The sequence below is a fragment of the Loxodonta africana genome, chromosome 15 (assembly GCF_030014295.1).
Source record: "Loxodonta africana isolate mLoxAfr1 chromosome 15, mLoxAfr1.hap2, whole genome shotgun sequence".
NCBI classification, from domain to species: domain Eukaryota; kingdom Metazoa; phylum Chordata; class Mammalia; order Proboscidea; family Elephantidae; genus Loxodonta; species Loxodonta africana.
Window position 1 is genome coordinate 2,930,727 of NC_087356.1, and position 22,616 is coordinate 2,953,342.

At 46.7% G+C, this 22,616-nt stretch overlaps 1 protein-coding gene across 4 annotated transcripts in view; it reads right to left on the reverse strand.

The window, feature by feature from the left end:
- Positions 1-1,207: 1,207 nt before the first annotated feature.
- TMEM131 (transmembrane protein 131) overlaps positions 1,208-22,616 on the reverse strand; it is a 228,518-nt gene continuing 207,109 nt past the window's right edge. For all 4 annotated transcript variants that reach the window (XM_064268429.1, XM_064268427.1, XM_064268428.1 and 1 more), the window contains 10 exons: positions 20,513-20,688; positions 17,416-17,543; positions 11,162-11,286; positions 10,809-10,958; positions 6,400-6,565; positions 4,912-5,033; positions 4,729-4,825; positions 3,521-3,618; positions 2,512-2,672; positions 1,208-1,529 (listed from right to left, as the gene is read on the reverse strand). In XM_064268429.1, the coding sequence (XP_064124499.1) occupies positions 1,245-1,529; positions 2,512-2,672; positions 3,521-3,618; positions 4,729-4,825; positions 4,912-5,033; positions 6,400-6,565; positions 10,809-10,958; positions 11,162-11,286; positions 17,416-17,543; positions 20,513-20,688 (1,508 nt within the window). In that variant the 3' untranslated portion in view covers positions 1,208-1,244. The remainder of the gene's footprint in view (positions 1,530-2,511; positions 2,673-3,520; positions 3,619-4,728; positions 4,826-4,911; positions 5,034-6,399; positions 6,566-10,808; positions 10,959-11,161; positions 11,287-17,415; positions 17,544-20,512; positions 20,689-22,616) is intronic.

Genomic DNA, 22,616 nt, shown 5'->3' on the forward strand with positions numbered 1-22,616 from the left:
TGTTGTTGGGTGCCATCGATGCCAACTCATAGCAACCTGTGTGACAGAGGAGGACTGCCCCATAGGGTTTTCTTGGCTATAATCTTTAGGGGAGCATAACACCAGGTCTTTCTCTGGTAGAGCTGCTGAATGGGTTCAAACTGCTGACCTTTGGTTAGCAGCTGGATACTTAACCATTGTGCCACCAGGGCTCCTTAAGTATTCAATAAAAGCTAGCAATTATTGTTTTCTTGAGGCCTTTATGTTTATGATAGAAGCAGAGGAAAAACTATCACCAGATAAAGACAGACTTTCAAGTAATTTTCTACCAAGGACCATCAGTGACTGTCAGAGGAATACATGAATCTAATTAGACCTCAGGGGTTCCAGCTTCGAGAAATCCAATACCACCTTTACCAGTCAGCTCTACAGAATAAGCAATAACAGGATGGCTTACTTTGGTGTGAAAGAATCCAAAGAAATGTATCTTGCATGTAAAAATACACAACTCAAGGCTTTTGAAAAAAGCATCATTTATTTCAAAGTACAACGCAAAGTTGTATTTTTAAGAAACACACATTCAATCTTGTATCTCAAGACTTGGCTATGTGCATTTCAGTTCGTCTTTAAAATAAATTCAGGTATACAAATGTTACATACCTCAAGTACAAACAGCACAGAAAATGCCTATGGTCTCCACTGAATGTGTGGACATCCATTCACTGGTCTTTAGGTTGACTTACATTCCTGTAATCTGCTTTTAAACCATGACAGCCTTACTTTAAAAAAATACTCTGTAATTTTCAGCACAAAGTCCTTTACATTTTTAAAATTAGAGCTTGGCGCACATTGGGAAATTATTAAAAACCAAACTTGGTAATTTAATAAAACTGTCACATGCCAGGACTTCTGAATTAACGCAAATGATCTCCTTAGCTGTAATGTCAAATTTGTGTTTTTATGAAGAATGGGAAAAAAAAGACAGGTGGTGAAAACTTGATAACAGTTAGGGTTTTCAGATGTACAGGTCTTAAGTCCAGACTTTTCTCTAAAAGCACAACAGCACATCTCGTATTATCATAATTGCAAGAAAGATCTGAGAGAAGCGGTGGTACAAGCCTGCCCTGCCGGAGTCTGCTCTGCAAAGACGAGGAGGGAGGAAGTGGGCAGCTACAGCCTACGGGCCTGAAACAGATGTCTCAAAAACCGGCATATCATGATCTATCAGGGGCTCCGACTTCTTAGTTTATTGTTTTTGCCTAATTTCAATTCTCATGAGGGAAGTTCGAATTAGACCAAGGGTCAGAGCTTCTTCTCCCAATTGTGGGGCTCCATATCCGCCATGGGTTGTAGGTCTGTCCCAAGTCATCGGCTGGGCTGGAGGTGGAAGGGACAGGAGGAGCCGGGGAGGCTTCTGTACCCATGAGGCCAATACTGGACAGGGTGTTGGCTGGAGTCGTGAAGGGGAGAGCACTGCTGAGGTTGCTGGACCAGATGGAGCTGCTGAACGGAGTGGTGGACCACAGGCCACTGGTGCTGCCGAGAACTGACTGTTAAAAACAGAAAATACAGTGAGCACTGCGGCCGAGCGGGTGGTAAGTGGTCAGATCATGCTAAATACAGAAGCCAGGCCATAGATTGCTTTATTTACTTAAAAACAAGTGCGTATATATATGTACAGTTACCCCAGAGTCTGAGCAGATAGTTTGGAAAGAGCTGGAAACTACAGCCAGTGGGCCAAATCCAGTCCTGGCCATTTTCTGAATGAAGTTTTATTGGACACAGCCACGCCCATTCGTTTACATAGCATCTATGGCAACTTTTGCCCTCGAAGGCAGAGGTGAGCAGCAACTAAAGAAATTGTGTGACCTGCAAAGCCTCAGATATTTACTTCCTGGCTCTTCATAGACTGCTGACCCCTGTTCTAAAGAATAGTTACGGTGCTTCCAGAACAGAAGCCAGGATGATTACAAGTGAAGACCAAACTCTGGAATCTAAGCTATCTGCTGCTAAACCTTGAATGTCTCATTTAGTTTTCCTGAGAGCGAAGAAGTAATCACAGCAGGTTCTTTTTAGGATATTTTTCTGTCAAAATTTTGTGAAAGCTGAAACCATGTGTTAGTTTCCTTGGTAAGAGTACTTGTTTTTTGAGTACAACCTTTGCAGAAAAATTTAGCTGAGAAACAAAACAAATACACACCAGAAAAGCTCAGGCTGAGGGACAGGTGCTTCTCAGAAGCCAAATAAACAAAAGTCCCTGGTCTGCTTCTGGGGGCCCGGGGCTGCGCTATGCGGAAGGTTATCCCAGCACTCAGTACCACCCGACTCTGTACATGGGAGAAACCTGAGAGACCCATATGCCCAGAGCCGCACTGTGATCTAAATTCCAGGTCAGGTCATTCTGGCAGAATACAAAGACGCAGCAATGTAGACAGGAAGAGCACCAGTCCTCTCACACCACCATCTGTTGTTTATAACATGCCCAGTGACAGTGGTGGCAGTCAGTGATGGCGTCGGGCGCCGTGTACTCACTGCAGCCGTGGTGGTCGGGGAGCCTGAGCTGGCTGGCCAGGAAGGGCTGGGATCCATTGCTGGAGACTCCCAAAGGTACGAAGGGCCACTGCTGAACTCATTCCAGCTCCTCTGGGGAGCTGGATTGCACGATCGAGATAGCCCGAGTTTGCTGAAAACTTCTGCAAACAGAAAGGATAATCACACCCGTGTTTTACCTGGCCGTGACCACCTAGAGCGAGGTGGAGATGTCACTTGGTGGTACACATCCCACCGGTGCTCACTCCCACTGTGTCAGCGCCCACCACACCAGGGGCTCGGGGGACAGACGGTCCCCGGAATTCAAGCATACAGCCCTGATTTGCATGCTTCACCCACTTATCATGGGATGACGTCAAAACGCGGGCACTGCCCAACTCTAGCTTAACTATGATGCTTGCTAATGAAAAACTCACATTGTCGTCTCTAGCTCTGGATGTTGGTGGTGGTAGGTGGCGTCGAGTCGATTTTCAACTCATAGCGACCTTGTGAGACAGAGCAAAGCTGCCCCAGCAAGGACAGAATAAAAAAAAAATAACAAAGAGGAGGAAGCCCAGCACACCCGGGCACGTTTCAGGCACAGAATCCTTTCTGGAAGCTCTTCTAAGTGAGTGTTGTTGTGGGGCGCTCACACCACCATCAGACCTGCTCCACTGGCCCTCTGGGTGGCCATGCAGGTATGATGGAGGAGGCCGCTGGGCAGGGTCCTATACAGATTGGCACAAAGGTGCTATGTGGGCCAGGGCACTCGAGAACCCGCCAAGAGAGCAAGAGCCAAACCTGCTTCCGTAAAGTCAGCCCTTCTGCCTGGCATCTACCAGGGCTGGATGGCCAAGTACAAAGAGGGGCGTCTTTTAAAAACGTCTGCTAGAACACTAACACACTTTCCTCTGCTCGGTGCGCTTCTCCGACACATGAAGCTACACCTTCCCTTCCCTGCTTCTTTTTTTCCACAGGCTTATTTGCTACAGGTCCAGCGTTGAACACTCACCACCAGTCAGATTAAAGGAATTTCCAAAGGCCGAGAACGAATTGAGGGGCGTGAAGTCAGGGCTGCTTGGGTTGCTGGTGGGACTCCACAAACCTGAGCTAAAGATCACAAGAGGAAAACGCAACATACAGAATACGTGATGGTTAGTGAAAACAGATCCACTCTGCACACCTTCACAAACAGAACTACAAAGACAAAGGAAGACCTGAAGATGGCTTCGATGCCACAAAGCACTAAGTCACAGAGAACTTCTGAGCTCTCAGTACTATCGCTAGGGGAGACCCTGGTTCAGACCAAGTATTTGCAGAGAAAACACGAATTTTTTCCTCATGTTTACTCTTTGGTAATGGAAAATTTAGTCAAAACCTTTCTCAAATCTAAGACTCATTTCCTATTCGTGCCTCCAAAAAAAAAAAAAAAAAAAAACAAACAAACCATTGCCACAGAGCTGATTCCGACTCATAGGAACCATACAGAACAGGGCTGAACTGCCCTGAAGGGTTTCCAAGGCGGAGACAGCTACATCTTTCTCCCTTGGAGCAGGTGGTGGGTTCGAATTGCCAACCTTTCCATTAGCAGCTGAGTGCTTAACTACTGTGCCACTAGGGCTCTTATTAGTGCAAAGTAGGTAAAATTGAGGCTTCACTGACTGTCTTCATTATAATTTCTGTTATTATGTATCTAGGAAAATCAACCGAGGCCATCACTGCACACCGTCATGCCTCTGGATGGAAAACAAGCAGTTGCCGTTGGTCAAGAAAGTGGCCTGTCCAACAATGAACTATAAACCGTCTAGGACTTGTTCTAGCTTCCTTCCTCTCATAGACATTTTTGTTCTTCTAATGACCGGATCACACCCTCTCTTACCATAAGGGCAGAGGAGGAGACTAGCCTTACAGGGTGGGGCACACGCCTCCCTCCTCCGTGGGGTGGGCCTCCTTTACTGCTGTCTGAGGGCCACCAGGAGCAGAGCAGAGCACCCAGGCTTTATGCTTCTACCCAACACACAAGATTTCCTTTGTGGAGGGTGAGAAAATGGTTTTTCTTTCCCTCAGAAAATAAGCATCTTAGGGGTGCTTGACCATTTCTGACAAACGCCTCCTTGTAATTTAGGGAAAAACGTCTTGAGACACGTCTAGAGACAGAAGGTGTTAACCTCGCTGGAGAAGACTTTTCTACCTTCCCCGTTAATTAATGGTCTACTGTACCTGTCTGAGCCATCGCTGTCAACAGGAGTGTGTGAAATGCCCAGGCTGCTGGAAAAATCTGTTTTGTTTGAAGAAACTTTAGCAAAGCCATTCCCACCTGTAAGAGTGGAATCTGAATCAATCAAAGGCAGCTCAGGCCACGCACAGAGGTGTGACAGGTCTTCCTGATGCAAAGCCACTCACCCGGGCTCTTGTCGTAACCCGCCGTGACTGCAGCAAAAGTGGGGTTGCCGTTCTTTCCAGGGAGCGAGGCTGCTTTCGTCAGTTTGTGTTTGCTTCCACTTGGCTGCTTTGTTTTGGGGTCACTTGAGGGCAGAAGCAAAGAAGACGGCGCTTAGGTCAGGGACCGTGGGCCTGCCACCTGAGCGCCACACAGCCTTGCTGGGGCCAGACAGGTTTTCCTGATGGGGCACCGGGCACAGCCCGGCCTCATACGGACAATGCTCTGGGACCTAAAACTGTTTAGTCACACAGAAAATAAGAGATTTCTGGGGAAAGGAGAATAAAAGTCTATTATAAAATTAATGCGGGCAGGGATGACCATCTGGGGAAACAGGAAGGGCCACCTGGGGCCACGCAGCAGGGCAGCCCCCTCCTTAGCCTCTTCTATTGTTAAAAACTGGGCCAGCTTGCTGTAGGTTCCTGTAGGCTGCAGGTTCTGGGGGCCAGGTGCTTTCCCCAACTGTAAAGCAGGGTTCCTGGTAGTGCCTACACAAGTGTCTGCTGGGAGACTGAAATGAGGCCTCACGCAAACTGCCCAGACTGGCACCGGGTAAGGCCTCAAGGGGTGTTCCCCACGCGAACTGCCTAGACCAGCACCGGGTAAGGCCTCAAGGGGTGTTCCTAATTATAACTGAGGTTATCGTTATGATGGTAAAAATTTTGGCACACAAGAGCGGCCTCTGCCTCCAGGGGGTAACTCTTGCTGTTTCCTTAGGCCCTCTGGCCCCAGCGCTCACTGCGTCAGGTGGCCTCTTCCCACAGTGCCTTGGCCACCAGGACTGGCACCTGCACCAGTAACTGAAGGTCACTGAGCCTTACTGAATGCTAGGAACTGCTCTAAGCACGTGTCACGTTTTCACTCATTTGAGTCCTCATAACCCCCATAAAACAATAACCCCGTCATCTTCACCTTAGAGAAGATGAGGCACAAGGAAGAAGAGTAACTTGAAAGTAAGTGGTGAGCCAGGATTCAACCCCAGCAGTGCTGTTCCAGGTCCTGCCCTTTGAACTGCCAGGCTAAGGTGAAAACTAACGTCCTGTAAATGCATAGCCTCCACTCTCAGACCATCCCGTCATGTCCCCACTTAACACTTCCTGACACTTGAATTAAAACAGAATTCTAACATGTTAAGCTATGGGTCCCTCAGTGCATGGGGAGTAAAACCAGTGTATGAGAACAGGAACTGCCTGAGTCAGGCTCCAGCGTGGTGGCAGGAAGGGAGAGGACTCCAGGGAAAGGGGCAGAACAACTCCGAAAGGGAAACGGGAAGTGGGAGAAGGGAGACACGGCAACAATCGGTGGCCATCAGTGTTTCTGCTCAAAGGCAGCAAGCACCTGGCTGATGGGAACCCACCTGTGCAGGGAGCTTCGCCTCAAAGGCAGCGAGCACCTGGTTGATGGAAGCCTACCTGTGCAGGGGTGGGGCGCCCCACCCCCCGCCAGCCTACCTGGTGCAGCTGCTGTTGACGATGCTGCTGTAGCTGCCCCGGGACACGAAGGGGCACGGCGCGGTTGGGGGCGAGGGCGACGTGGGTGTTGGTGAGGTCTGGCGTTGTTTCAAGAAAACGTCTGCGTTGAGGGTTTGCAGAGAAAGTTTATAAAGACTATCGGCGGCTGGAAATCAGAAAGAACAGGCTGCATTAAAGTGCTGTCTTGATTTTCACTTTTCAAAATCAGTTACTTTTTGAGGTCAAACCTGAGACTACTCAGAATTCAAGCGCTTCTAACAAAGAAAAACACAAATTAAAGCTTTTATGTGTTCTAAGTTTTAAAGGCAGAAAGGGAAGCCAAGTGTGCAGTATGGGGCTTGCATTTTCCATGTGTCCAGGGATGGGCAGCCAAAGGCCCTGCTGGGGGACCCCAGAGTCTGGCTGCCACCCAAGTCTACACCTGTGGCGGGTGCCCAAGTTCTGCAAAAAGGCCACCCCGTTGCTCCTCGGCGTGCCTGATACGGTGCTGCTCTCCGCTCCTGTCTTACAAGGATACAGGCTCCTAATATATCTTTGCTGCCCTTATAGGTAAACTTCCACACAGCTGCTTTAAAAATTTAAAATGGAAAAATTTCAGCGTCATAAAATAACACTTATTCTGCGCTCATAAAATGCAAACATGTGTAACTTCCATCAGAACAATGTACCATTCCATCATTCTGCATGTAGGGTGCTGTGACACCTAGAAGGGTGAGCGAAGGCTCTGCCCTCGGGAGCTCAGTCTTTACGGCTCCAGGTCTGGGAGGTCGCCCAGTTAAAAAAAATTATCCTGGCACAATTTCTCAGACCGACCCTCTACTGTGTTTCATACCCCTGCTGAGCTCGGTTCTGCCCGGACTTGGCACATTCCCACCTCTGCTCCACTCCTTGTGCCTTCATTTCCCGTGTGATCCCTACTTCACAATGAAGAAAATCTGCTTTACGTTTGGGGCTCCTGTGAGTGGTCTGCGCCACCTCACGCCCCAAGCTCCGGCTGGTTTGCATGGTGATTCCGCTTCCTTGCAGTCCCCTCCAGCACTAGCTGCTTCTCCCAGTGTCCTGGGTTCAGGGCCTGGTGAGTCTATGGACTGTGTCAAGACTCCAGTATGGCCCTGCCAATCAGAGTTTCCTTTTGGTTCGTGAAGCCTGTGCCATCCCTTCCCCACCCTCAGCACCACCTTCTACCTACCCCTGGAATTCTCTCCTGCCTTCCTCGTGGCGCCGCACCTGATTCCCTGTCCTTGTCTTTGATCCACCTCACGCTCCTCTTGATTTTATGAACAATCTCTTCCTCATCTGCTTTGTTTTGTTGACCTGACACCCATATTTGGGGCCCATCTCCAAGCCATCTCCTGTATGGGCCCTGCTCTTACCTCTACATCCACGCTCACCCTCCAAAGCACAGTCGGTGTGTCTATGGTATTAGAGCTACATTGCAGGGTAATTATTTGTACCACTGTCCTGGTCCTTCACATCCACCTCTTGTATGACGCCTTCTTTGACACCTACCGCCCCCCAGAAGTGACCTGTCCCTCGGTGAACTGTCCCACTTTGCCTGCTTGCCTGGCTCTAACCGTGCTCGTCACAGGTGGTGTGTGCTATGCTCTCTGGGCCCTGCTGTGAGCTTGCCCACTGGGGGAGGTGTGCCCTGAGGTCTCTGGGTCTCACTCCGAGCTTGCCTGTCACCGAAGGTGTGCCCTGTGCTCTCTGGGCCCTGCTCTGAGCTTGCCTATCACGGAAGGTGTGCACTGCGCTCTCTGGGTCTGCTCTTCTCCACCTGGGTTTGTTTCACAGACCCAGTGCTGCAGAAGCACTCGGTAAATGCTGATGGGATGAAATTGGGCAAGTTAAGGAACGTGAGAAAGACCAATGGAACAACGCTTGAAGTAGGAGGAAAAGACGGGGCATGTGCAGTCAGAGAACTTTTTGTTCAATATTATTAAAGCTCTCCTCTGTGGCTTTCTACCTGCCTCACCTTTTAACAACCCCATGTGTTTTTAGTTTTCTTAAATTAGGAAATTAAACAAGGAGAATTTTCTCAGTACCTCCTACTGTACAGGGCACCACAGTATGTGGGATGGCTGGATCTGCATGCACAGGCTGAAAAACCGCTGTGACTACAGTGACCCAGTTTTGAGTGGGACAATGCTTAGTCTTTGGGGAACAGCAGTAAGCTCAGCACTGCTATCAGGTGCTTGGGGGGCTTGAGAAGGTCTAAGCAAGATGAGTATCAAAGGGAGGAGATGGGAGAAAAGGAGATGAGAAAGCGGAGGCAGTGAAGCAAAAGAGCTGCCATGACACAGTGCACAGGACTGACCCTCACTGACTCCACACAGACGTATTATATACATGGTGGAGCCCTGCTTGAACTGTCTAGTAAGCCTGGAGGTGAAAACAGAGCAATTACAGGGCATGGGGCCAATGTGAAGTATTTCTTGGCTGGAGAAACACAAAAGAATTCTGCAGACATGGGCCTCCGAGAACAGTGCACTGATTCCAGTTGGCCAAGCTGTCTCAACACGTGACATGAACACGGGCCTGAGGCACCATGCTCTCAGCTGGCCTTGCCGGGTGAACCTACAGCACTGTGCTCTTCCAGCGTTTTCTTCTCCAGACCATCTGCCAACTGTTCCGTGTGTTTCTCTCCTCCTGAGGCTGGAGCTCAAGTCCCATGGGGCTGTATGCTGCCTTTCTTCTCTCCACCCCAAAGGAGTGGTCCCAACACGTGCCTTGGGTGCCGCCGGGGGCAACACTGCCAGAGCCAGCTCTGTCTCGTCTTGAAGGCTGTCTGGCTGACACCCCTTCTTTCCCAGTACACTAGTTCCGGGGTCTTCTGTTGATACTCACTCCAGCAAAGCCTCACAACAGACCATGAAACCCGTCCCTGGAACGCTGTATTCCCGATGCGGAAACGCAGCTCTTTGGTGGGGTACGCGGCGTGTGGTTAATGGGGAACTTCCCAAATTACCAAGTAGAAGCCAAAGCCCAGATGAAGCCTCAGAGGGGACCTAAGGAGCCAAAAGGTGCTTGTCACTGGTATTCAGCCTGGGCAAGCGACTACTCAGAGATTCGCAAGAGATTTCTTGAATGGCCATGGATGTAGGATTATATCTCACTCCAGGCAAAGATAGTTCTAAAAGGTGCCCGAAAGTCTCATGGCAAATAGGGGGCTACAGGCTTTTAACAGAGAACTTTCTCTCCCCAGTCTGTATTTACACAGGTGAAAAAGTAAAACAAGGCCATTTAACAGACACTTCACCTGAATTTCAGCTTCTTTGCCCTCATTCAACTTACTGAGTGCTTTAACTGCCCCTCCTTCACGTCCATCTCACCTTCACCTTAAGGGATCTTGCTGTTCACCCATGACTTTGTCACTGATTATCTCCTTTGCTCATTTTCCCCTCAGTATAAGCAGGCCGAATGTAAGCCCAACCTTACACAGCAGCGAGTGTAGACAAACGTCCTAAGGCCTGCACCTCTCCTGACCCCCAGTCCCTGCAATTAGGCCCTTGTCTGCTCCTGTCTCTGCTAGTCTTCTACGAAGGTCAGGAGTGTTTCCAACGTAACCACTTCTCTCTTATTTTAGAGGACTCTACTTACTGTCTTGATTCTCGGCAGATCATATCTGAGAAAGGAAGCTGAGAAAAGTAGTGGGAAGAATTCTACGAGGAACTAGGAAGGTTAAGGATCGCTGAGCTAACGTCTTTAAAAACCAAACAATTCTCTGCCTAAGTAGCTCCTCCAAACAGATGGTTCCATCTGTCCATGGGGCAGTGGCGTGCTGGCACCCTGGCTCCCTGGTGTGCACGGGGCAGTGGCGTGCTGGCACCCTGGCTCCCTGGTGTGCACGGGGCAGTGGCGTGCTGGCACCCTGGCTCCCTGGTGTGCACGGGGCAGTGGCGTGCTGGCACCCTGGCTCCCTGGTGTGCACGGGGCAGTGGCGTGCTGGCACCCTGGCTCCCTGGTGTGCACGGGGCAGTGGCGTGCTGGTACCCTGGCTCCCTGGTGCGCACGGGGCAGTGGCGTGCTGGCACCCTGGCTCCCTGGTGTGCACGGGGCAGTGGCGTGCTGGTACCTTGGCTCCCTGGTGTGCACGGGGCAGTGGCATGCTGGCACCCTGGCTCCCTGGTATGCATGGTTGCATTTCTGTGGCGTAAACAATTGGGACCTTGGTGATCTGAAGCTATCAACGGTTTAGCTAGACCATTCAACAACGGGCTCCAGCATACCACTGATGCTGGGCCTCCGTTTTTTTAATTTTTATTGTGCTTTAAGTGAAAGTTTGGGTCTCCTTTTGAAGATATATCCCTCCTGCAGAGTTTTCAGGTCCAGAGGGTGGGTGGGCTATGGTAGGTGGGGCACCTGGCTTTCTTAATCACCGTACTTACAGCTGCCAGGCTTGTGAACGGGCACACAATCCCACTCTGGTGGAGGAGAGTCCTTTTCGCCCTCTGAGCTGCTTGTGTTGCCTAGTTCTTGACTGCTCGGGAGGAATTTGGCTAGGGCAGGTGGCCTGTTATCCAGTAACTTATTTGTACCTGTACAAAAATCAGAAAAGAAATTGTTAATTGAGGATGGTTCCTTTCTTTCAGTTCTATTCCAATGAACATTCTAATGGGAATGAGAAGATGGCCTCAGCCTTCTGTGATTTATAACTATTAACTGATGAGTATTAATTCACAGTTAATAACTATTAATATAGTCAGCCATGCAAATATCTGTATCACCAAAACAACAATACCTTTTGTTTTCTGGGAATTTCGTGATTTGGATCCACTTGTCAGTGTGGTTGGAAGAGGAATCTTGGTGTGGAGATTTCTGCGTTGCTTACCTTCCAATGGGGGTGTATATGGCAGCTCTAAAGAACTGAAAGGCAATCATGATGGAAAATTCACATTTATTCCTTTGTTTTTGGAGCAGAGGCAAGAAGTCATTAGCACGGTAATTATAATTTCAATTGCCTGCTTTACTGATTTGGCTTTGATGTTATCTAACCCAGGTCTTGAGGACTGGTTGCATTCCAAACATTTCTAAGACTGCTAGGGAGGCACTCTGCTCTCGCAGATTTAACCCTGTTTTTTTTTTTCTTCTGAGTGCTGACAATGAACTCAGGCCCGTTATCTGATAATACATAACAGGCCAGAGCACTTACCTCAGGAGTGTGCATAGAGTCCCTAACGCAAACCTGCCATTCTGGTGTTTCTGGAGTAAGGGCAGTCATTTTGCTTGTGGGTAAGTCTCTCTCAGCATCTAGACTACTAGTGGGATTCTTGAATATGGAAATTCTAAAAAAGTCTCAGACTCAAGAACATCAAAGGTTCTGCTGTTGTTCAAAGCACTGAACACATTTTTCTCACAGAAACTATAACATGAATCAGGGCTAAGTTCCTGGGTTGCCTACAAAAACCCACTGACCCCACTGTAGCTGCGGGATGGAGTTCTTTGCCTAAGGTCTAGAGGACTGGGGTGAGATGGATTTTCTTTCTTATTCTTGAACTAATTCTAGACAAAAATTTTAAATATTTTATTTATTTAGAGTGTACATGCCTTCTAAAAGATTTTGAGGTAAGCTTAAAATAGTAAACGTATATAAATAAGACAATGAATTGTCTGAACTTCCTGACAACCAAGGCAAAATGGAGGCAGGAAGGGACAATTTAAGATTCCACAGCCTGGTAAGTAAACATTAACACTGGCCTGGAGAAGAGCGGTTTTTCTGTTAGCAATCCCTGAGAGATATTCACTGTGTTGATGCTTAATAAAAAACCGAAACCTGTTGCTGTCAAGTCGATTTTGATTCATAGCGACCCTATAATGATTAACAGAAGCTAAAACTGCCAGCAATATAGGCTACAAAGACAGTCTTTATAAAACTTCTTGTAATGCCCACCAAGACCAGGTCATGGTTTTAGGAAGACCTCTGCTAAGCTAACTGGTCCAAGAAGTGCATTTTTCAGTGAAGGCTGAGAAGAATTCTCCTAAAACTCATTAGTGATCTCCCCCGTAAACCTGGTGACAGCTGAAAAGCTGTCAGTCTGAGGCTGCACTGACAGCTTGCTTTTCATTAATCTACAGTTTACAGTCTGACGTAGATGTTCTAAAACGGATGTCGGGCATTTTTCACCTTTTCGTGCACTTCCTGTCTCTAACACACCATTCAGGCCTCTCCCAACCCCATCCTCCAGGTTCCTTATGCATCAAATCACCTTCCTTCTGTCGCCACCCAAGTCCTTGCTCCTACACAGCAGCCGATCTCGGCCAGGTGTCAGGACAGGGACAAGCCAAGGTACTAACTTACGACAGAGATCCAATGGCATCACTGCAGACATCCCCCAACACCCACCCCCATGAAACAAACAACAAAATAGGCTATAGAATAACATGCAAAGTGCAATCTCATAAATAAATCCTTTGAAATGAAGGCTATTTCTAAACATTTTCATTCTTTTATTTCTCTATAGTTCACAAATTTTCTATAATAGGTATTATTATATAGGGTCTGGGTATTATATTTGGAATTAGTAAAAGAGCTAACCAAAAAAACCCAAAGGGTCTTTGTTAACTCAAATAGAGTTTTAAGCAAGAAAGCAAACAAGTGAAAAACATGTACTGCTAGGGGAGAGACCACAAACGCGACAGCTTTATAAGTCTTCCGTTCCACTTCGGACTTCCAGGGTTATTTTAAAAACTCCAGCTTTTAAAATAACCAGGCGACCATGACATGGACAGCCAGCCCTCTGGTGTGGAGGTGGTATGTGTGTGTGAGTTGTTTTTAAGTAAGTCATTTGTAAGTGGGGGAGAATGTCTATTTATACAAAGCTTAAATCTGTGCCACTGTAAAATTAATTGGTTTTTGAGAAAGAAGGTGCCAGCCAACTGTCCTGTCTTACTTTTGATCATTCGTGTTTCTCCTAAATTAAGCCAGAAGATCTCTATCGAGAAACATTTCTTTAATTTTCTGAATAAAATGGGTAAGAGCCAACTTAAGTGATTCTTGCTAAAGGGAAACAGGAAAGAGGTCCAGACGCCCGGCTTTATTTTCACTCTGTAACACACGAGACGTGCTCTGCCAGGGAAAAGAGGAGGCAGAGAGCTTAGGGCAAGGTTGGGGATGTGACCAGGACAGAGCAGGGGTCTCCCTGTGCTGATGGGTCTGAAGGAACCATAATTCGGGGGGTGCATGACCCGTGGCCCTGACCTGATGCATGCTATTCGAGCAAATTGTTACAGAGTTTGAGGACTCTGTCTACTGAACTGCCCTGGCTTCTTTTAGAGGATGACATTTAAATTCTATAAACACATAAAATATTAATTCAAATAAACAGGAAAAGGATGGATGGAGAGCTCATGTATAAACAAGGGCTGCCCGGGCCCTTCCTGGTTCTGAGAAGCCTGCGCAGTTCCTGAGATCTAACCCCCATCTTCTGGCATGTTACACCTGAAATACGGCCTCTGGGGGTCTATGGTGGTCTCTGCCACTGCAGCTCCATGCTACACACTCCCAGGAAATGGCTTTTTATTTGTTTGGAAATGATTTTTCTGAAGTCAACTCTTGGGAGTGGGACAGGATGGGGCTGGGAAGGCAGATGACCTTGTCTAAGCCACTCCTCTGGCTTTGTCAGCATCTTTATAAAAAGGAATTCTTCAACCTTTAAGGATTTAGGCCTTTTCTCACTTAGTCTTCTGGCCTCGAGATGGCACAACATAACCCCATTGCTGTCGAGGTGATTCCGACTCATAGCAACCCTACAGGACAGCACTCCAATAATATTGATGATATTTTAAAACTAATATTTGATGAAGTAAATGTGAGCCAAGCCCATACATTTTATTAATATTAGAATACCTTTTTGGCTAACTGACATAAAACATAAAAATTTATTTCCAGTCAGATAAAGCTTTCAAAAGAAAAGTGATGTCTTATTAATGCTGTCTTTTTTTTTTTTTAAAAAAAAGTGCATATATTTCCTCAGATATATGGAATCAGGTACCACATATATTTCCCTCAGATATATGGAATCAGGTACCACATATATTTCCTCAGATACATGGAATCGGGTACCACATGGATTTCCTCAGATATATGGAATCGGATGCCACAGAAATTTCCCTCAGATATACGCAATCAGGTACCACATATGTTTCCTCAGATATACGCAATCAGGTACCACATATATTTCCTCAGATACATGCAATCAGGTACCACATATGTTTCCTCAGATATATGGCATCAGGTACCACATATCTTTCCTCAGATATATGGCATCAGGTACCACATATCTTTCCTCAGATATATGGAATCAGGTACTACATATATTTCCTCAGATATATGGAATTGGATACCACATATATTTCCTCAGAGACATGCAATCAGGTACCACATACATTTCCTCAGATACATGCAATCAGGTACCACATATATTTCCTCAGATATATGCAATCAGGTACCACATATATTTCCTCAGATACATGCAATCAGGTACAAGCATACAGAAGGCACCCATCATTGACTGACAGTAATTTCCTGGATCACTAATGCTGGAACTGGCAATGAGTCTACCTAAACACAGCCACAAGGCATTTGCTATCATAACTCAGTGGTAGACAAGGAATCAATCTTTTCAGAGAGAAATCCTTCTGATTGTTTTTTTAAAAAAATAAAAAATCAGTTCTTGTTTTATTCCATACTTGATTGATGCACTAATGAATTTTGACTCTCAATACTTTTAGCCCTGAGTTCAGAAAAACACAAGATCAGTGAGACTAGAGGTCAGGTGAAGGAGATGAGGAGACTAAGGATGCACGTGGATTTCTCCAGCTGCAATTTAATAAGACGATTTAGAGCACACTACTTAACTACATATCCAGAGAACACAGGTTATCAGCCTTAATTGTCCTCTGGTTGGATAGTAAGGTGGGGAGCCCTGGTGGCACTGTGGTTAAGTGCTTGGCTGCTAACTGAAAGGTCGGTGGTTTGAATCCATCAGCTTCTTCAAGGGAGAAAGATGTGGAAGTTTGCTTCCATAAAGATTACAGCTCTGGAAACCGTATGAGGCAGTTCTATCTGGTTTCCGGATAAACATATACTGTCTGTGAGAAAATATTATGTCTCAGCTACTGAGCTCAGCCATCAGAAACAATAAACAAGGCAAATTTGGTGGCACTGTCATCTATGGGGAAACCCTGGTGGCACAGTGGTTAAGAGGTATGGCTGCTAACCAAAAGGTTGGCAGTTCAAATCCACCAGCCGATCCTTGGAAACTCTATGGGCAGTTCTACTCTGTCCTAAACAACGGGTTGTCCAACGGCAAAAGATTTTGGTTTTGGGTCATCTATGGAATGGTTTTTCTAATTCTTAGAAGCATAAAACCGAACCAACCAGCCCACTGCTGCTGAGTCAATTCCAACTCACAGCAACCCTATAGGACAGAGTAGAACTGCCCCAGAGGGTTTCCAAAGAGTAGCTGGTGGATTTGAACTGCCAACCTTTTGGCTGGCAGCCGAGCTCTTAACCACTACGTCACCAAGGCTCCTCTTAGAAGCAAATGTTTTTAAATTTATGATCATAAGAGTTATTGCATGACTGTCTCTTCCCACAAGATCTCTGCAGATGTAAAAACTAAGTTTTTTCATAATTTGGATTCATTAGCCCCATATACCTTATAATATCTGATCAAGCACCTAAGCCCAAAAAGGCCTAGAAAAATAATTCCTGTCTCTGAACAGTGTTATTCCCTCAGGGATGCCAGAATACCAACATCAATTAGTACCGCAGGTTTATTTCTCAGGAGAGGTCCAAGTCCCACCAACCTTCGCTTCCAAAAGAGGCTGCCTTCTCTTCTTTCCTTCCCTATCACCCCATTCGACAGCCCTTCAAACTATGCCACATTTGTTAACAAACTGTGGGACTAAATCACTCAAACTAACAATCTGTGCAAAAGAGTAAATTTAGGTACCAACACACCACTGCTGTTCACTGCCACCTGCTGTGTTTTCATTAAGAACAAGTTCAGGGACGGGGTGAAAGCCTGCCGCAGCTGTCACTGATGTCTTCTAAGCTGTGGTTCCTTGGAGCAGGACTGCTCCTGCTGTGAGTTAAAGCTGTGTAATCTAGGGACAGGGTCTAGGTTGTTGGTGTTTTGTCAAAGCTCAAGTATTATTTCCAGAATCAGCAAGGGCAGACCCTCCCCAAATCTAAGGCCAATTCTAATGACAATTAAGCTCTGTCTTCCTTCTGAATTTATACCTAGTTCCTTAGATTTACTGGGTCAGTGCTCACTTATCACAAAGAAGGCAAACGCTGGCTTCCATACTGTTTTATGTCATGAGCTAGGAAGGGCATTATCACTATGTTAATGCTAAAATTGGTTTATTAGGTAGACAATGACCCAAGGCTTAATGAAAATAAAGTAACCTTAGTCAACAACACAATACTTCAACTCATTCACTTACTTGGGAAAACATTTTACAGTAAACCTTTCCTATGGGGCCCACCAGAATCCCAACCCATGGGGTCTGAACAGAAGTCATTTTATGGCAAAAAGGTCTGAAAGGTAATACCTGCCCTGAAAATTTTTCAGTTGAAAACAATCTCTTCTGCATCTTAAGATGCAGAAGCAGCTCTGGGTTAGTGACTCGACAGATTCAAAGCTCTTTTTTAGAAAAGTTACATTAGTACGTATAGCTAAACCATCAAGGCCACGTCATATGTCAGCCCACGTGCTCGGCTTGAGAACAAATGACCAACCTGAATTTTCCTCCTCAAATTCCCAGAGGGTTGACCCTGCCTGCCACATGTCTGACCCAGAAGCACATGGCTGTCTCTAATCAAGGACAGTGAACATTAGACCTTGTTAGAAAATCCAGACCCCAGAGGGCCGTGACGCAGCATGCACACAGTTTTTGCTGCAAAAAACAAGCAAGCAAACATTACCTGGCTTTTACCAGTAACTTCTTTTATATACCTTATTCTCTGTACTCATTTATTTTCCTTACCTGGGTTTCACATCTGTTGGGATTTCTTTCTTAATGTTTAAAAGTTTTTTGCTTTTTTGCTTTACTTGAGACATTTCGTTTTCATGTTTTTCAGGCATGGCTTGTTTTCCCTTTTGCTTCTCTGTATCCTGCAAGAAATTTACACTTAATTGCTGGGAAGGATTAATAAATATGACGAAATTAGTTTCATTTGAAGGTGTATACACCAAATCAGAAGCCCTGGAGGTACAGTGGTTAAGAGCTCGGCTGCTAACCAAAAGGTCGGCAGTTCATATCCACCAGCTCCTCCTTGGAAACCCTATGGGCAGTTCTACTCTGTCCTGTTGGGTCGCTGGGAGTCAGATATACATGTCATGTGTAAAAATAACTAACACCTTTTTGCAGATCTTTCTTTAATTACTGTGGTCCTGTCAATTTTTCTGCCTTCTTGAATTTATTATGAAGGCCGCACCTAAGCCCCAGCGTGCTGACAGAGTTGAGCAGCAGTGCAGCTGGTGCTCCCCAACTGGCCTGCCAACGGCTGTTTCTGGTCCACAACGGGGTGAGCACAGAAACTGCACTTACACGTTTTTATGGTAACTTGATGTTGTGGTATCTGAGCATGAGCTCAGTGACCTGTCTCATGAACAGGGCATATGGCAGCCCAGGTGCGCTGAACTCACCTGGCAAGCTGCATGTACAGTGGGCTGCGCAGAACACATACATGACAGAGTGGGGAAAAAAGGGCAAATAACCATCCTGGTTGTTCACCGCAGACAGTATGAGTGGCACTGTGTTCAAGGATACACAGGGACTAACTGGGGGATAAAGGGGCGAAGGGCATACTCAGCAAAGGGAACAGCTGCGGGCACCTGGGGAGTTCCAACCATGTGGTAATTAGTCTGTCAAACAGCTGTCCAGCCTCACAGTTTACAGCGATTAAGGCAGCCTGGAGTTCAGTAGGTCACGGTTACCTTGCATACCATGCCAGGTCAATCTATTTAACTGTCAAGAGTGACTGGCCAGAAATAGGGCTAACACATCCTCTCTGCGCACATACTTTTTGAGGTTATTTTGAGTTATTCAGGAAGTAGCTCCTGACCACCTGACATATAAAGTACTTTGTGAAATGTCTGCAGGCAAAGACATGGCGTTTTGTTCACTGCTGTTTCTCAAGCCCCTAGCACAAGGCCAGGCACTCATGTACTTAAAAAAGAATTGGTGAATGAATGGGTAGAACAGGGCTGGAAAAGACATATAAGACAAAGTAACCCGTCAAGTTTATAATCTAGTTGGGAAGAACATACATAACGCATACAACCAGTCACCAAGAAACACAAACACACGGCCTGTATGCAAGAGGGCTACGGAGAAGGAATGAAAGCAGATCGGATGGCGGCAGGAGAGCCGGCGTGGAGGCTTCACAGAGGACACGAGGTCTGAGCTGTGTCTGGAAGGACGCAGATGTCACAGGAGGAGACACGGGGGAAATGGACAGCAGCAGAGAGGTGAGAGAGCGAGCACACAGAATGCTGGCAGGTGGGCGCAGAGGGAGAAAGGGCCACTGGGGACTGACAGGAAGCTGGAAAAGCAGAGAGGTAAGCAAGGGAAAGCTTGAAGAAAGCTCGGGCTAAAAATTTTCACGTGCTTATTCCTCAGGAGGGACCAGGCCCTGGAGAAGGACATCAAGCTTGGTGAAGTGGAGGGGAGGCGAAAAAGAGCAAGACCCTCAGCAAGATGGACTGACACAGTGGCTGCAGCAATGGGCAATGTTTGTGAGGATGCAGCAGGACCGGACAGCGTTTCCGTCTGTGGTACACGGGGTCGCTAGGAGTCGGGGCCGACTCGACAGCACCTAACAACGACATTCGCATAACCGCTGAGATTACAATCAGGTTACTGAATGGCAACCTGCTTCTCTGAAGTAACCGATCAAAAAAGTAATCTATACAGCACAGCACTCCACAGCTAGTTGTGAATTGTACGAAGGCCATACAGTGCCCCACAGCAAATGCGAGGGAATGTGAAAGGCAAGGCAGCTGGAATGAAACTAAGTTACATAGAGATTTTATTTAAGAGTTAATGTCTGCAGATGGCACTGTGGGATATCCATCAGGAAATAACTCCTTAGGTCACTAGGCTAAAACTGAAATCCTGGGCTGTAACAGAAAAGGCTGTATATACTAGGATCATTTTAAGCTTGAAATATGTTCATCTATACATAAAAATGCCAAAGCAGAATCAACTATCACTTATAACTCACAGCCTGAGACAGGCTCCCAGAGTCTATCGCCCTCCATTCACCTAACACCTGCTGTGTGCCAGGCATTCTGCAGTGTCTGATGCCAACAGCCACCCTGCGAGCTGAGGACTGGGGAGCGAGGGAGCATTCTCCATGTGCTGAAGTGTGCAGGGCAGGGCTGGGCCCCCAGGTCAGTGACCACTGAGGCCCGGGCCCTTTCCCTGGCCCTTTTTTTTTTCCCCCAGGACAGTCACTGCTAGACCCACGTGGGCAGTGAGCCCTGCTTCAACCTGTGCTGGCGGTGATGTGACGGAAAAGCCCAGTATAATTAAAATAGGATATAACCTCCTTCTCATCCCCTTTTGATACCTATGTTTTGGAAACAAATTTCAGGAGCTGGAACACAAGTGCTGTTCCAGGTAGTCCCCAACTTCCAAGCAGTGTTTCCAACTTCTAGCTGTTTTACTTTATTAACATGTTCCCAAATGTCCTCCTGGGGGGAAATGAAGACTTTTGAACCCAGAGCTGTGACTGGGTTCTGCAGGATGGTGGCCGAGCTGGGACACCATCAGGTACCCCTGTGCACCATGAAAACTCAGCCTGAGAACACTGTACACGTTAACTAAAACCCACTGCCGTCAAGTTGATTCTGACTCACGGTGACCCTATTAGGACAGAGTAGAACTACCCCGTGAGGTTTCTAAGGAATGGCTGGTGGACTAGCAGCTGAGCTCTTAACCGCTGCACCACCAGGGCTCCCGTATGTTAACTAAAAAAAACTAGAAAACATTAATTTGTATTTAAAAACATTATCTATGGTCCTGTGCTCAGCAGGAGACATTTCTTTCTGGTTTTGTTTTAACGTCAGCTTCATACCTCTTTGAGAAGCGGCTCTGTGTCTGGGTTGGAGGTCTCTGTGGTGGTGGAGGAGCTGTCGTCCTCAGCCAAGGAGTCTTTCAGCTCATCTTCCTGTGGCTTTCCCTTTCCTTTCTTCTCCTTTTCTTCTTGCTTCTTAGGTGTTTTCACCTTGCGTTGAAGAGGTTTTCCTTTCCCTAGGGGTGAAAATCAAACTAAAATAACTCGATTTTTAAACAGCTTAGAAAACAAGCCCATTAGAAAAAACAGGGCTCTGGAGTGGCTCGACTCTTTTCTGATTAATCAAGGTTTCTTTTCTACTTTCTTTTCCCTCTAATTAAAGCTTTCCAAACCAGGTCTGACTTTTTCATTAAAATATTTTTAAAAATCTACTTTGCTGAGGCATAATTTATGTATAAAATGCACCCAGTTTAAGCGTATAGGTCAATGAGTTCTGACAAGCCTGTATGTCTCTCAGAATATATTCCTCAGAGGGTGATGCAGCTTTGAGAAGTCACAGGAGTGAAAACCAACAGATCCCTTCAAGTCTGTTAGGGGACGGGAGCCTGGTGGTGACACCTGTGATCAACTACCTATGTGCTTCGCTGCGGTGGGGAGGGGGTCCTCAGAGCCCTGGCAGTGGAGCCAGGATGGCTGGGTTGGAATCCTGGTTCCTCCCCTACTAGCTGTGTGATCTTGGCCTCTCCTCTGTAAAATGGTGTAAGACCTCACAGGGTTGCAGTGTGGGATCAGAGGAAGCCCTTAGAGCAGCGCCTGACACATACCATGTCAATGTTACACACGTAGAGTAAAATGGAGCTACAAAAAGCCTTTTGATTCAAAACATCCAGACGCTACCAAGAAAAATGACACGCAAAGCCCAATACATGTGAATGCCTATTTCCCAGGCAGTGTTCCATGTGCTGAGAACACGTCAGCGAACCACAAGGAAATAATCCTTGCCCCCAAGGAGCTCACATTCTAGTGGCACTAGACAGCAGCGTCACAATCCCAGGATTCCGGCAGCTCAGACTGCACCTGCACAAACCACCTGGACGGCCAGCAGGGAAAGGCTGCAGAAGTCCCACAAGTCCCACATCCTCTCCGTCATTTTAAAGACATCCTTCTGATAACGGCGACTTAAAGCAGCTTAAAGCCCGATGCTTTAATGCCTCATCCTCAAGAACGCTGGCGTTAATGGGCAGAGAGACCCAACTCTGAGCATCTAGAAAAGCGGTCAGCAACCTGGGGCCCGAGAGCCAAATCTGACCTGTGGCCCGTTTTTGTAGCAGCCTGTGCGGTAAGAATGATTTTACATTTTTAGGAAGCTGAAAAAAAGAAACAAAGAAGAACATGATGGAGACAGTTTGTGGCCAACAATATTTACTATCTGGCCCTTTACAGAAAAAGTTTGCTGACCCTGATCTAGAAAAAGAACAAGAGAAGCTCTGACTAATTTGCAAGAGTGTGATTTCATCATTTCATTTACACTAATTTCAAGGGCTGTGAGATTTGAAACCAAAACTAGGATATTTTGGCAGAAGACCAGCTAGCTGATTTAATTCTAACAGCCCTGGCCCCATCCTGAATGCCCAGAGCTCTGCTCCACAGCTGGAGAAGGAAAGTGGTGACCTGCTCCAGCCCACAGGACCCAGGTCTTCCCAGCTTCTGTGACCTCAACAGCCAGTGTTCAGAGTACCTTAAATCCTCCAACACGGCCAAGATCAACCCCCATTTAATGAATTTCTCACCTGCAAACATACAATTTTATGATGCTTAGGTTCACTGGTGAGAGGCAGTACATCTGTATAAATGACCTACACTTACAATAACCTGAAACCCCCATCATGAAATGGGCAAGAGGCAGTACATCTGTATAAATAATCCGTATTTACAATCACCTGAGGCCTCTTGGAGTGAATCTTTTAGAACGAGAATCTGAAGCCATGGATGAAAAGAGACGCTCAAGGAAGCAGAAGCTAACGGTACAGAGTCGGCAAACGGAGTTAGTTCCACAGAATAGTCGTTTACACTTCTGCCTCCAAGCCCTCAACTCTCATTTACGTCTCAGTTTTTTTTTACGCGGCACTTGGATTTCTGTCCCAGCGCCTTAAGGAATGGGATT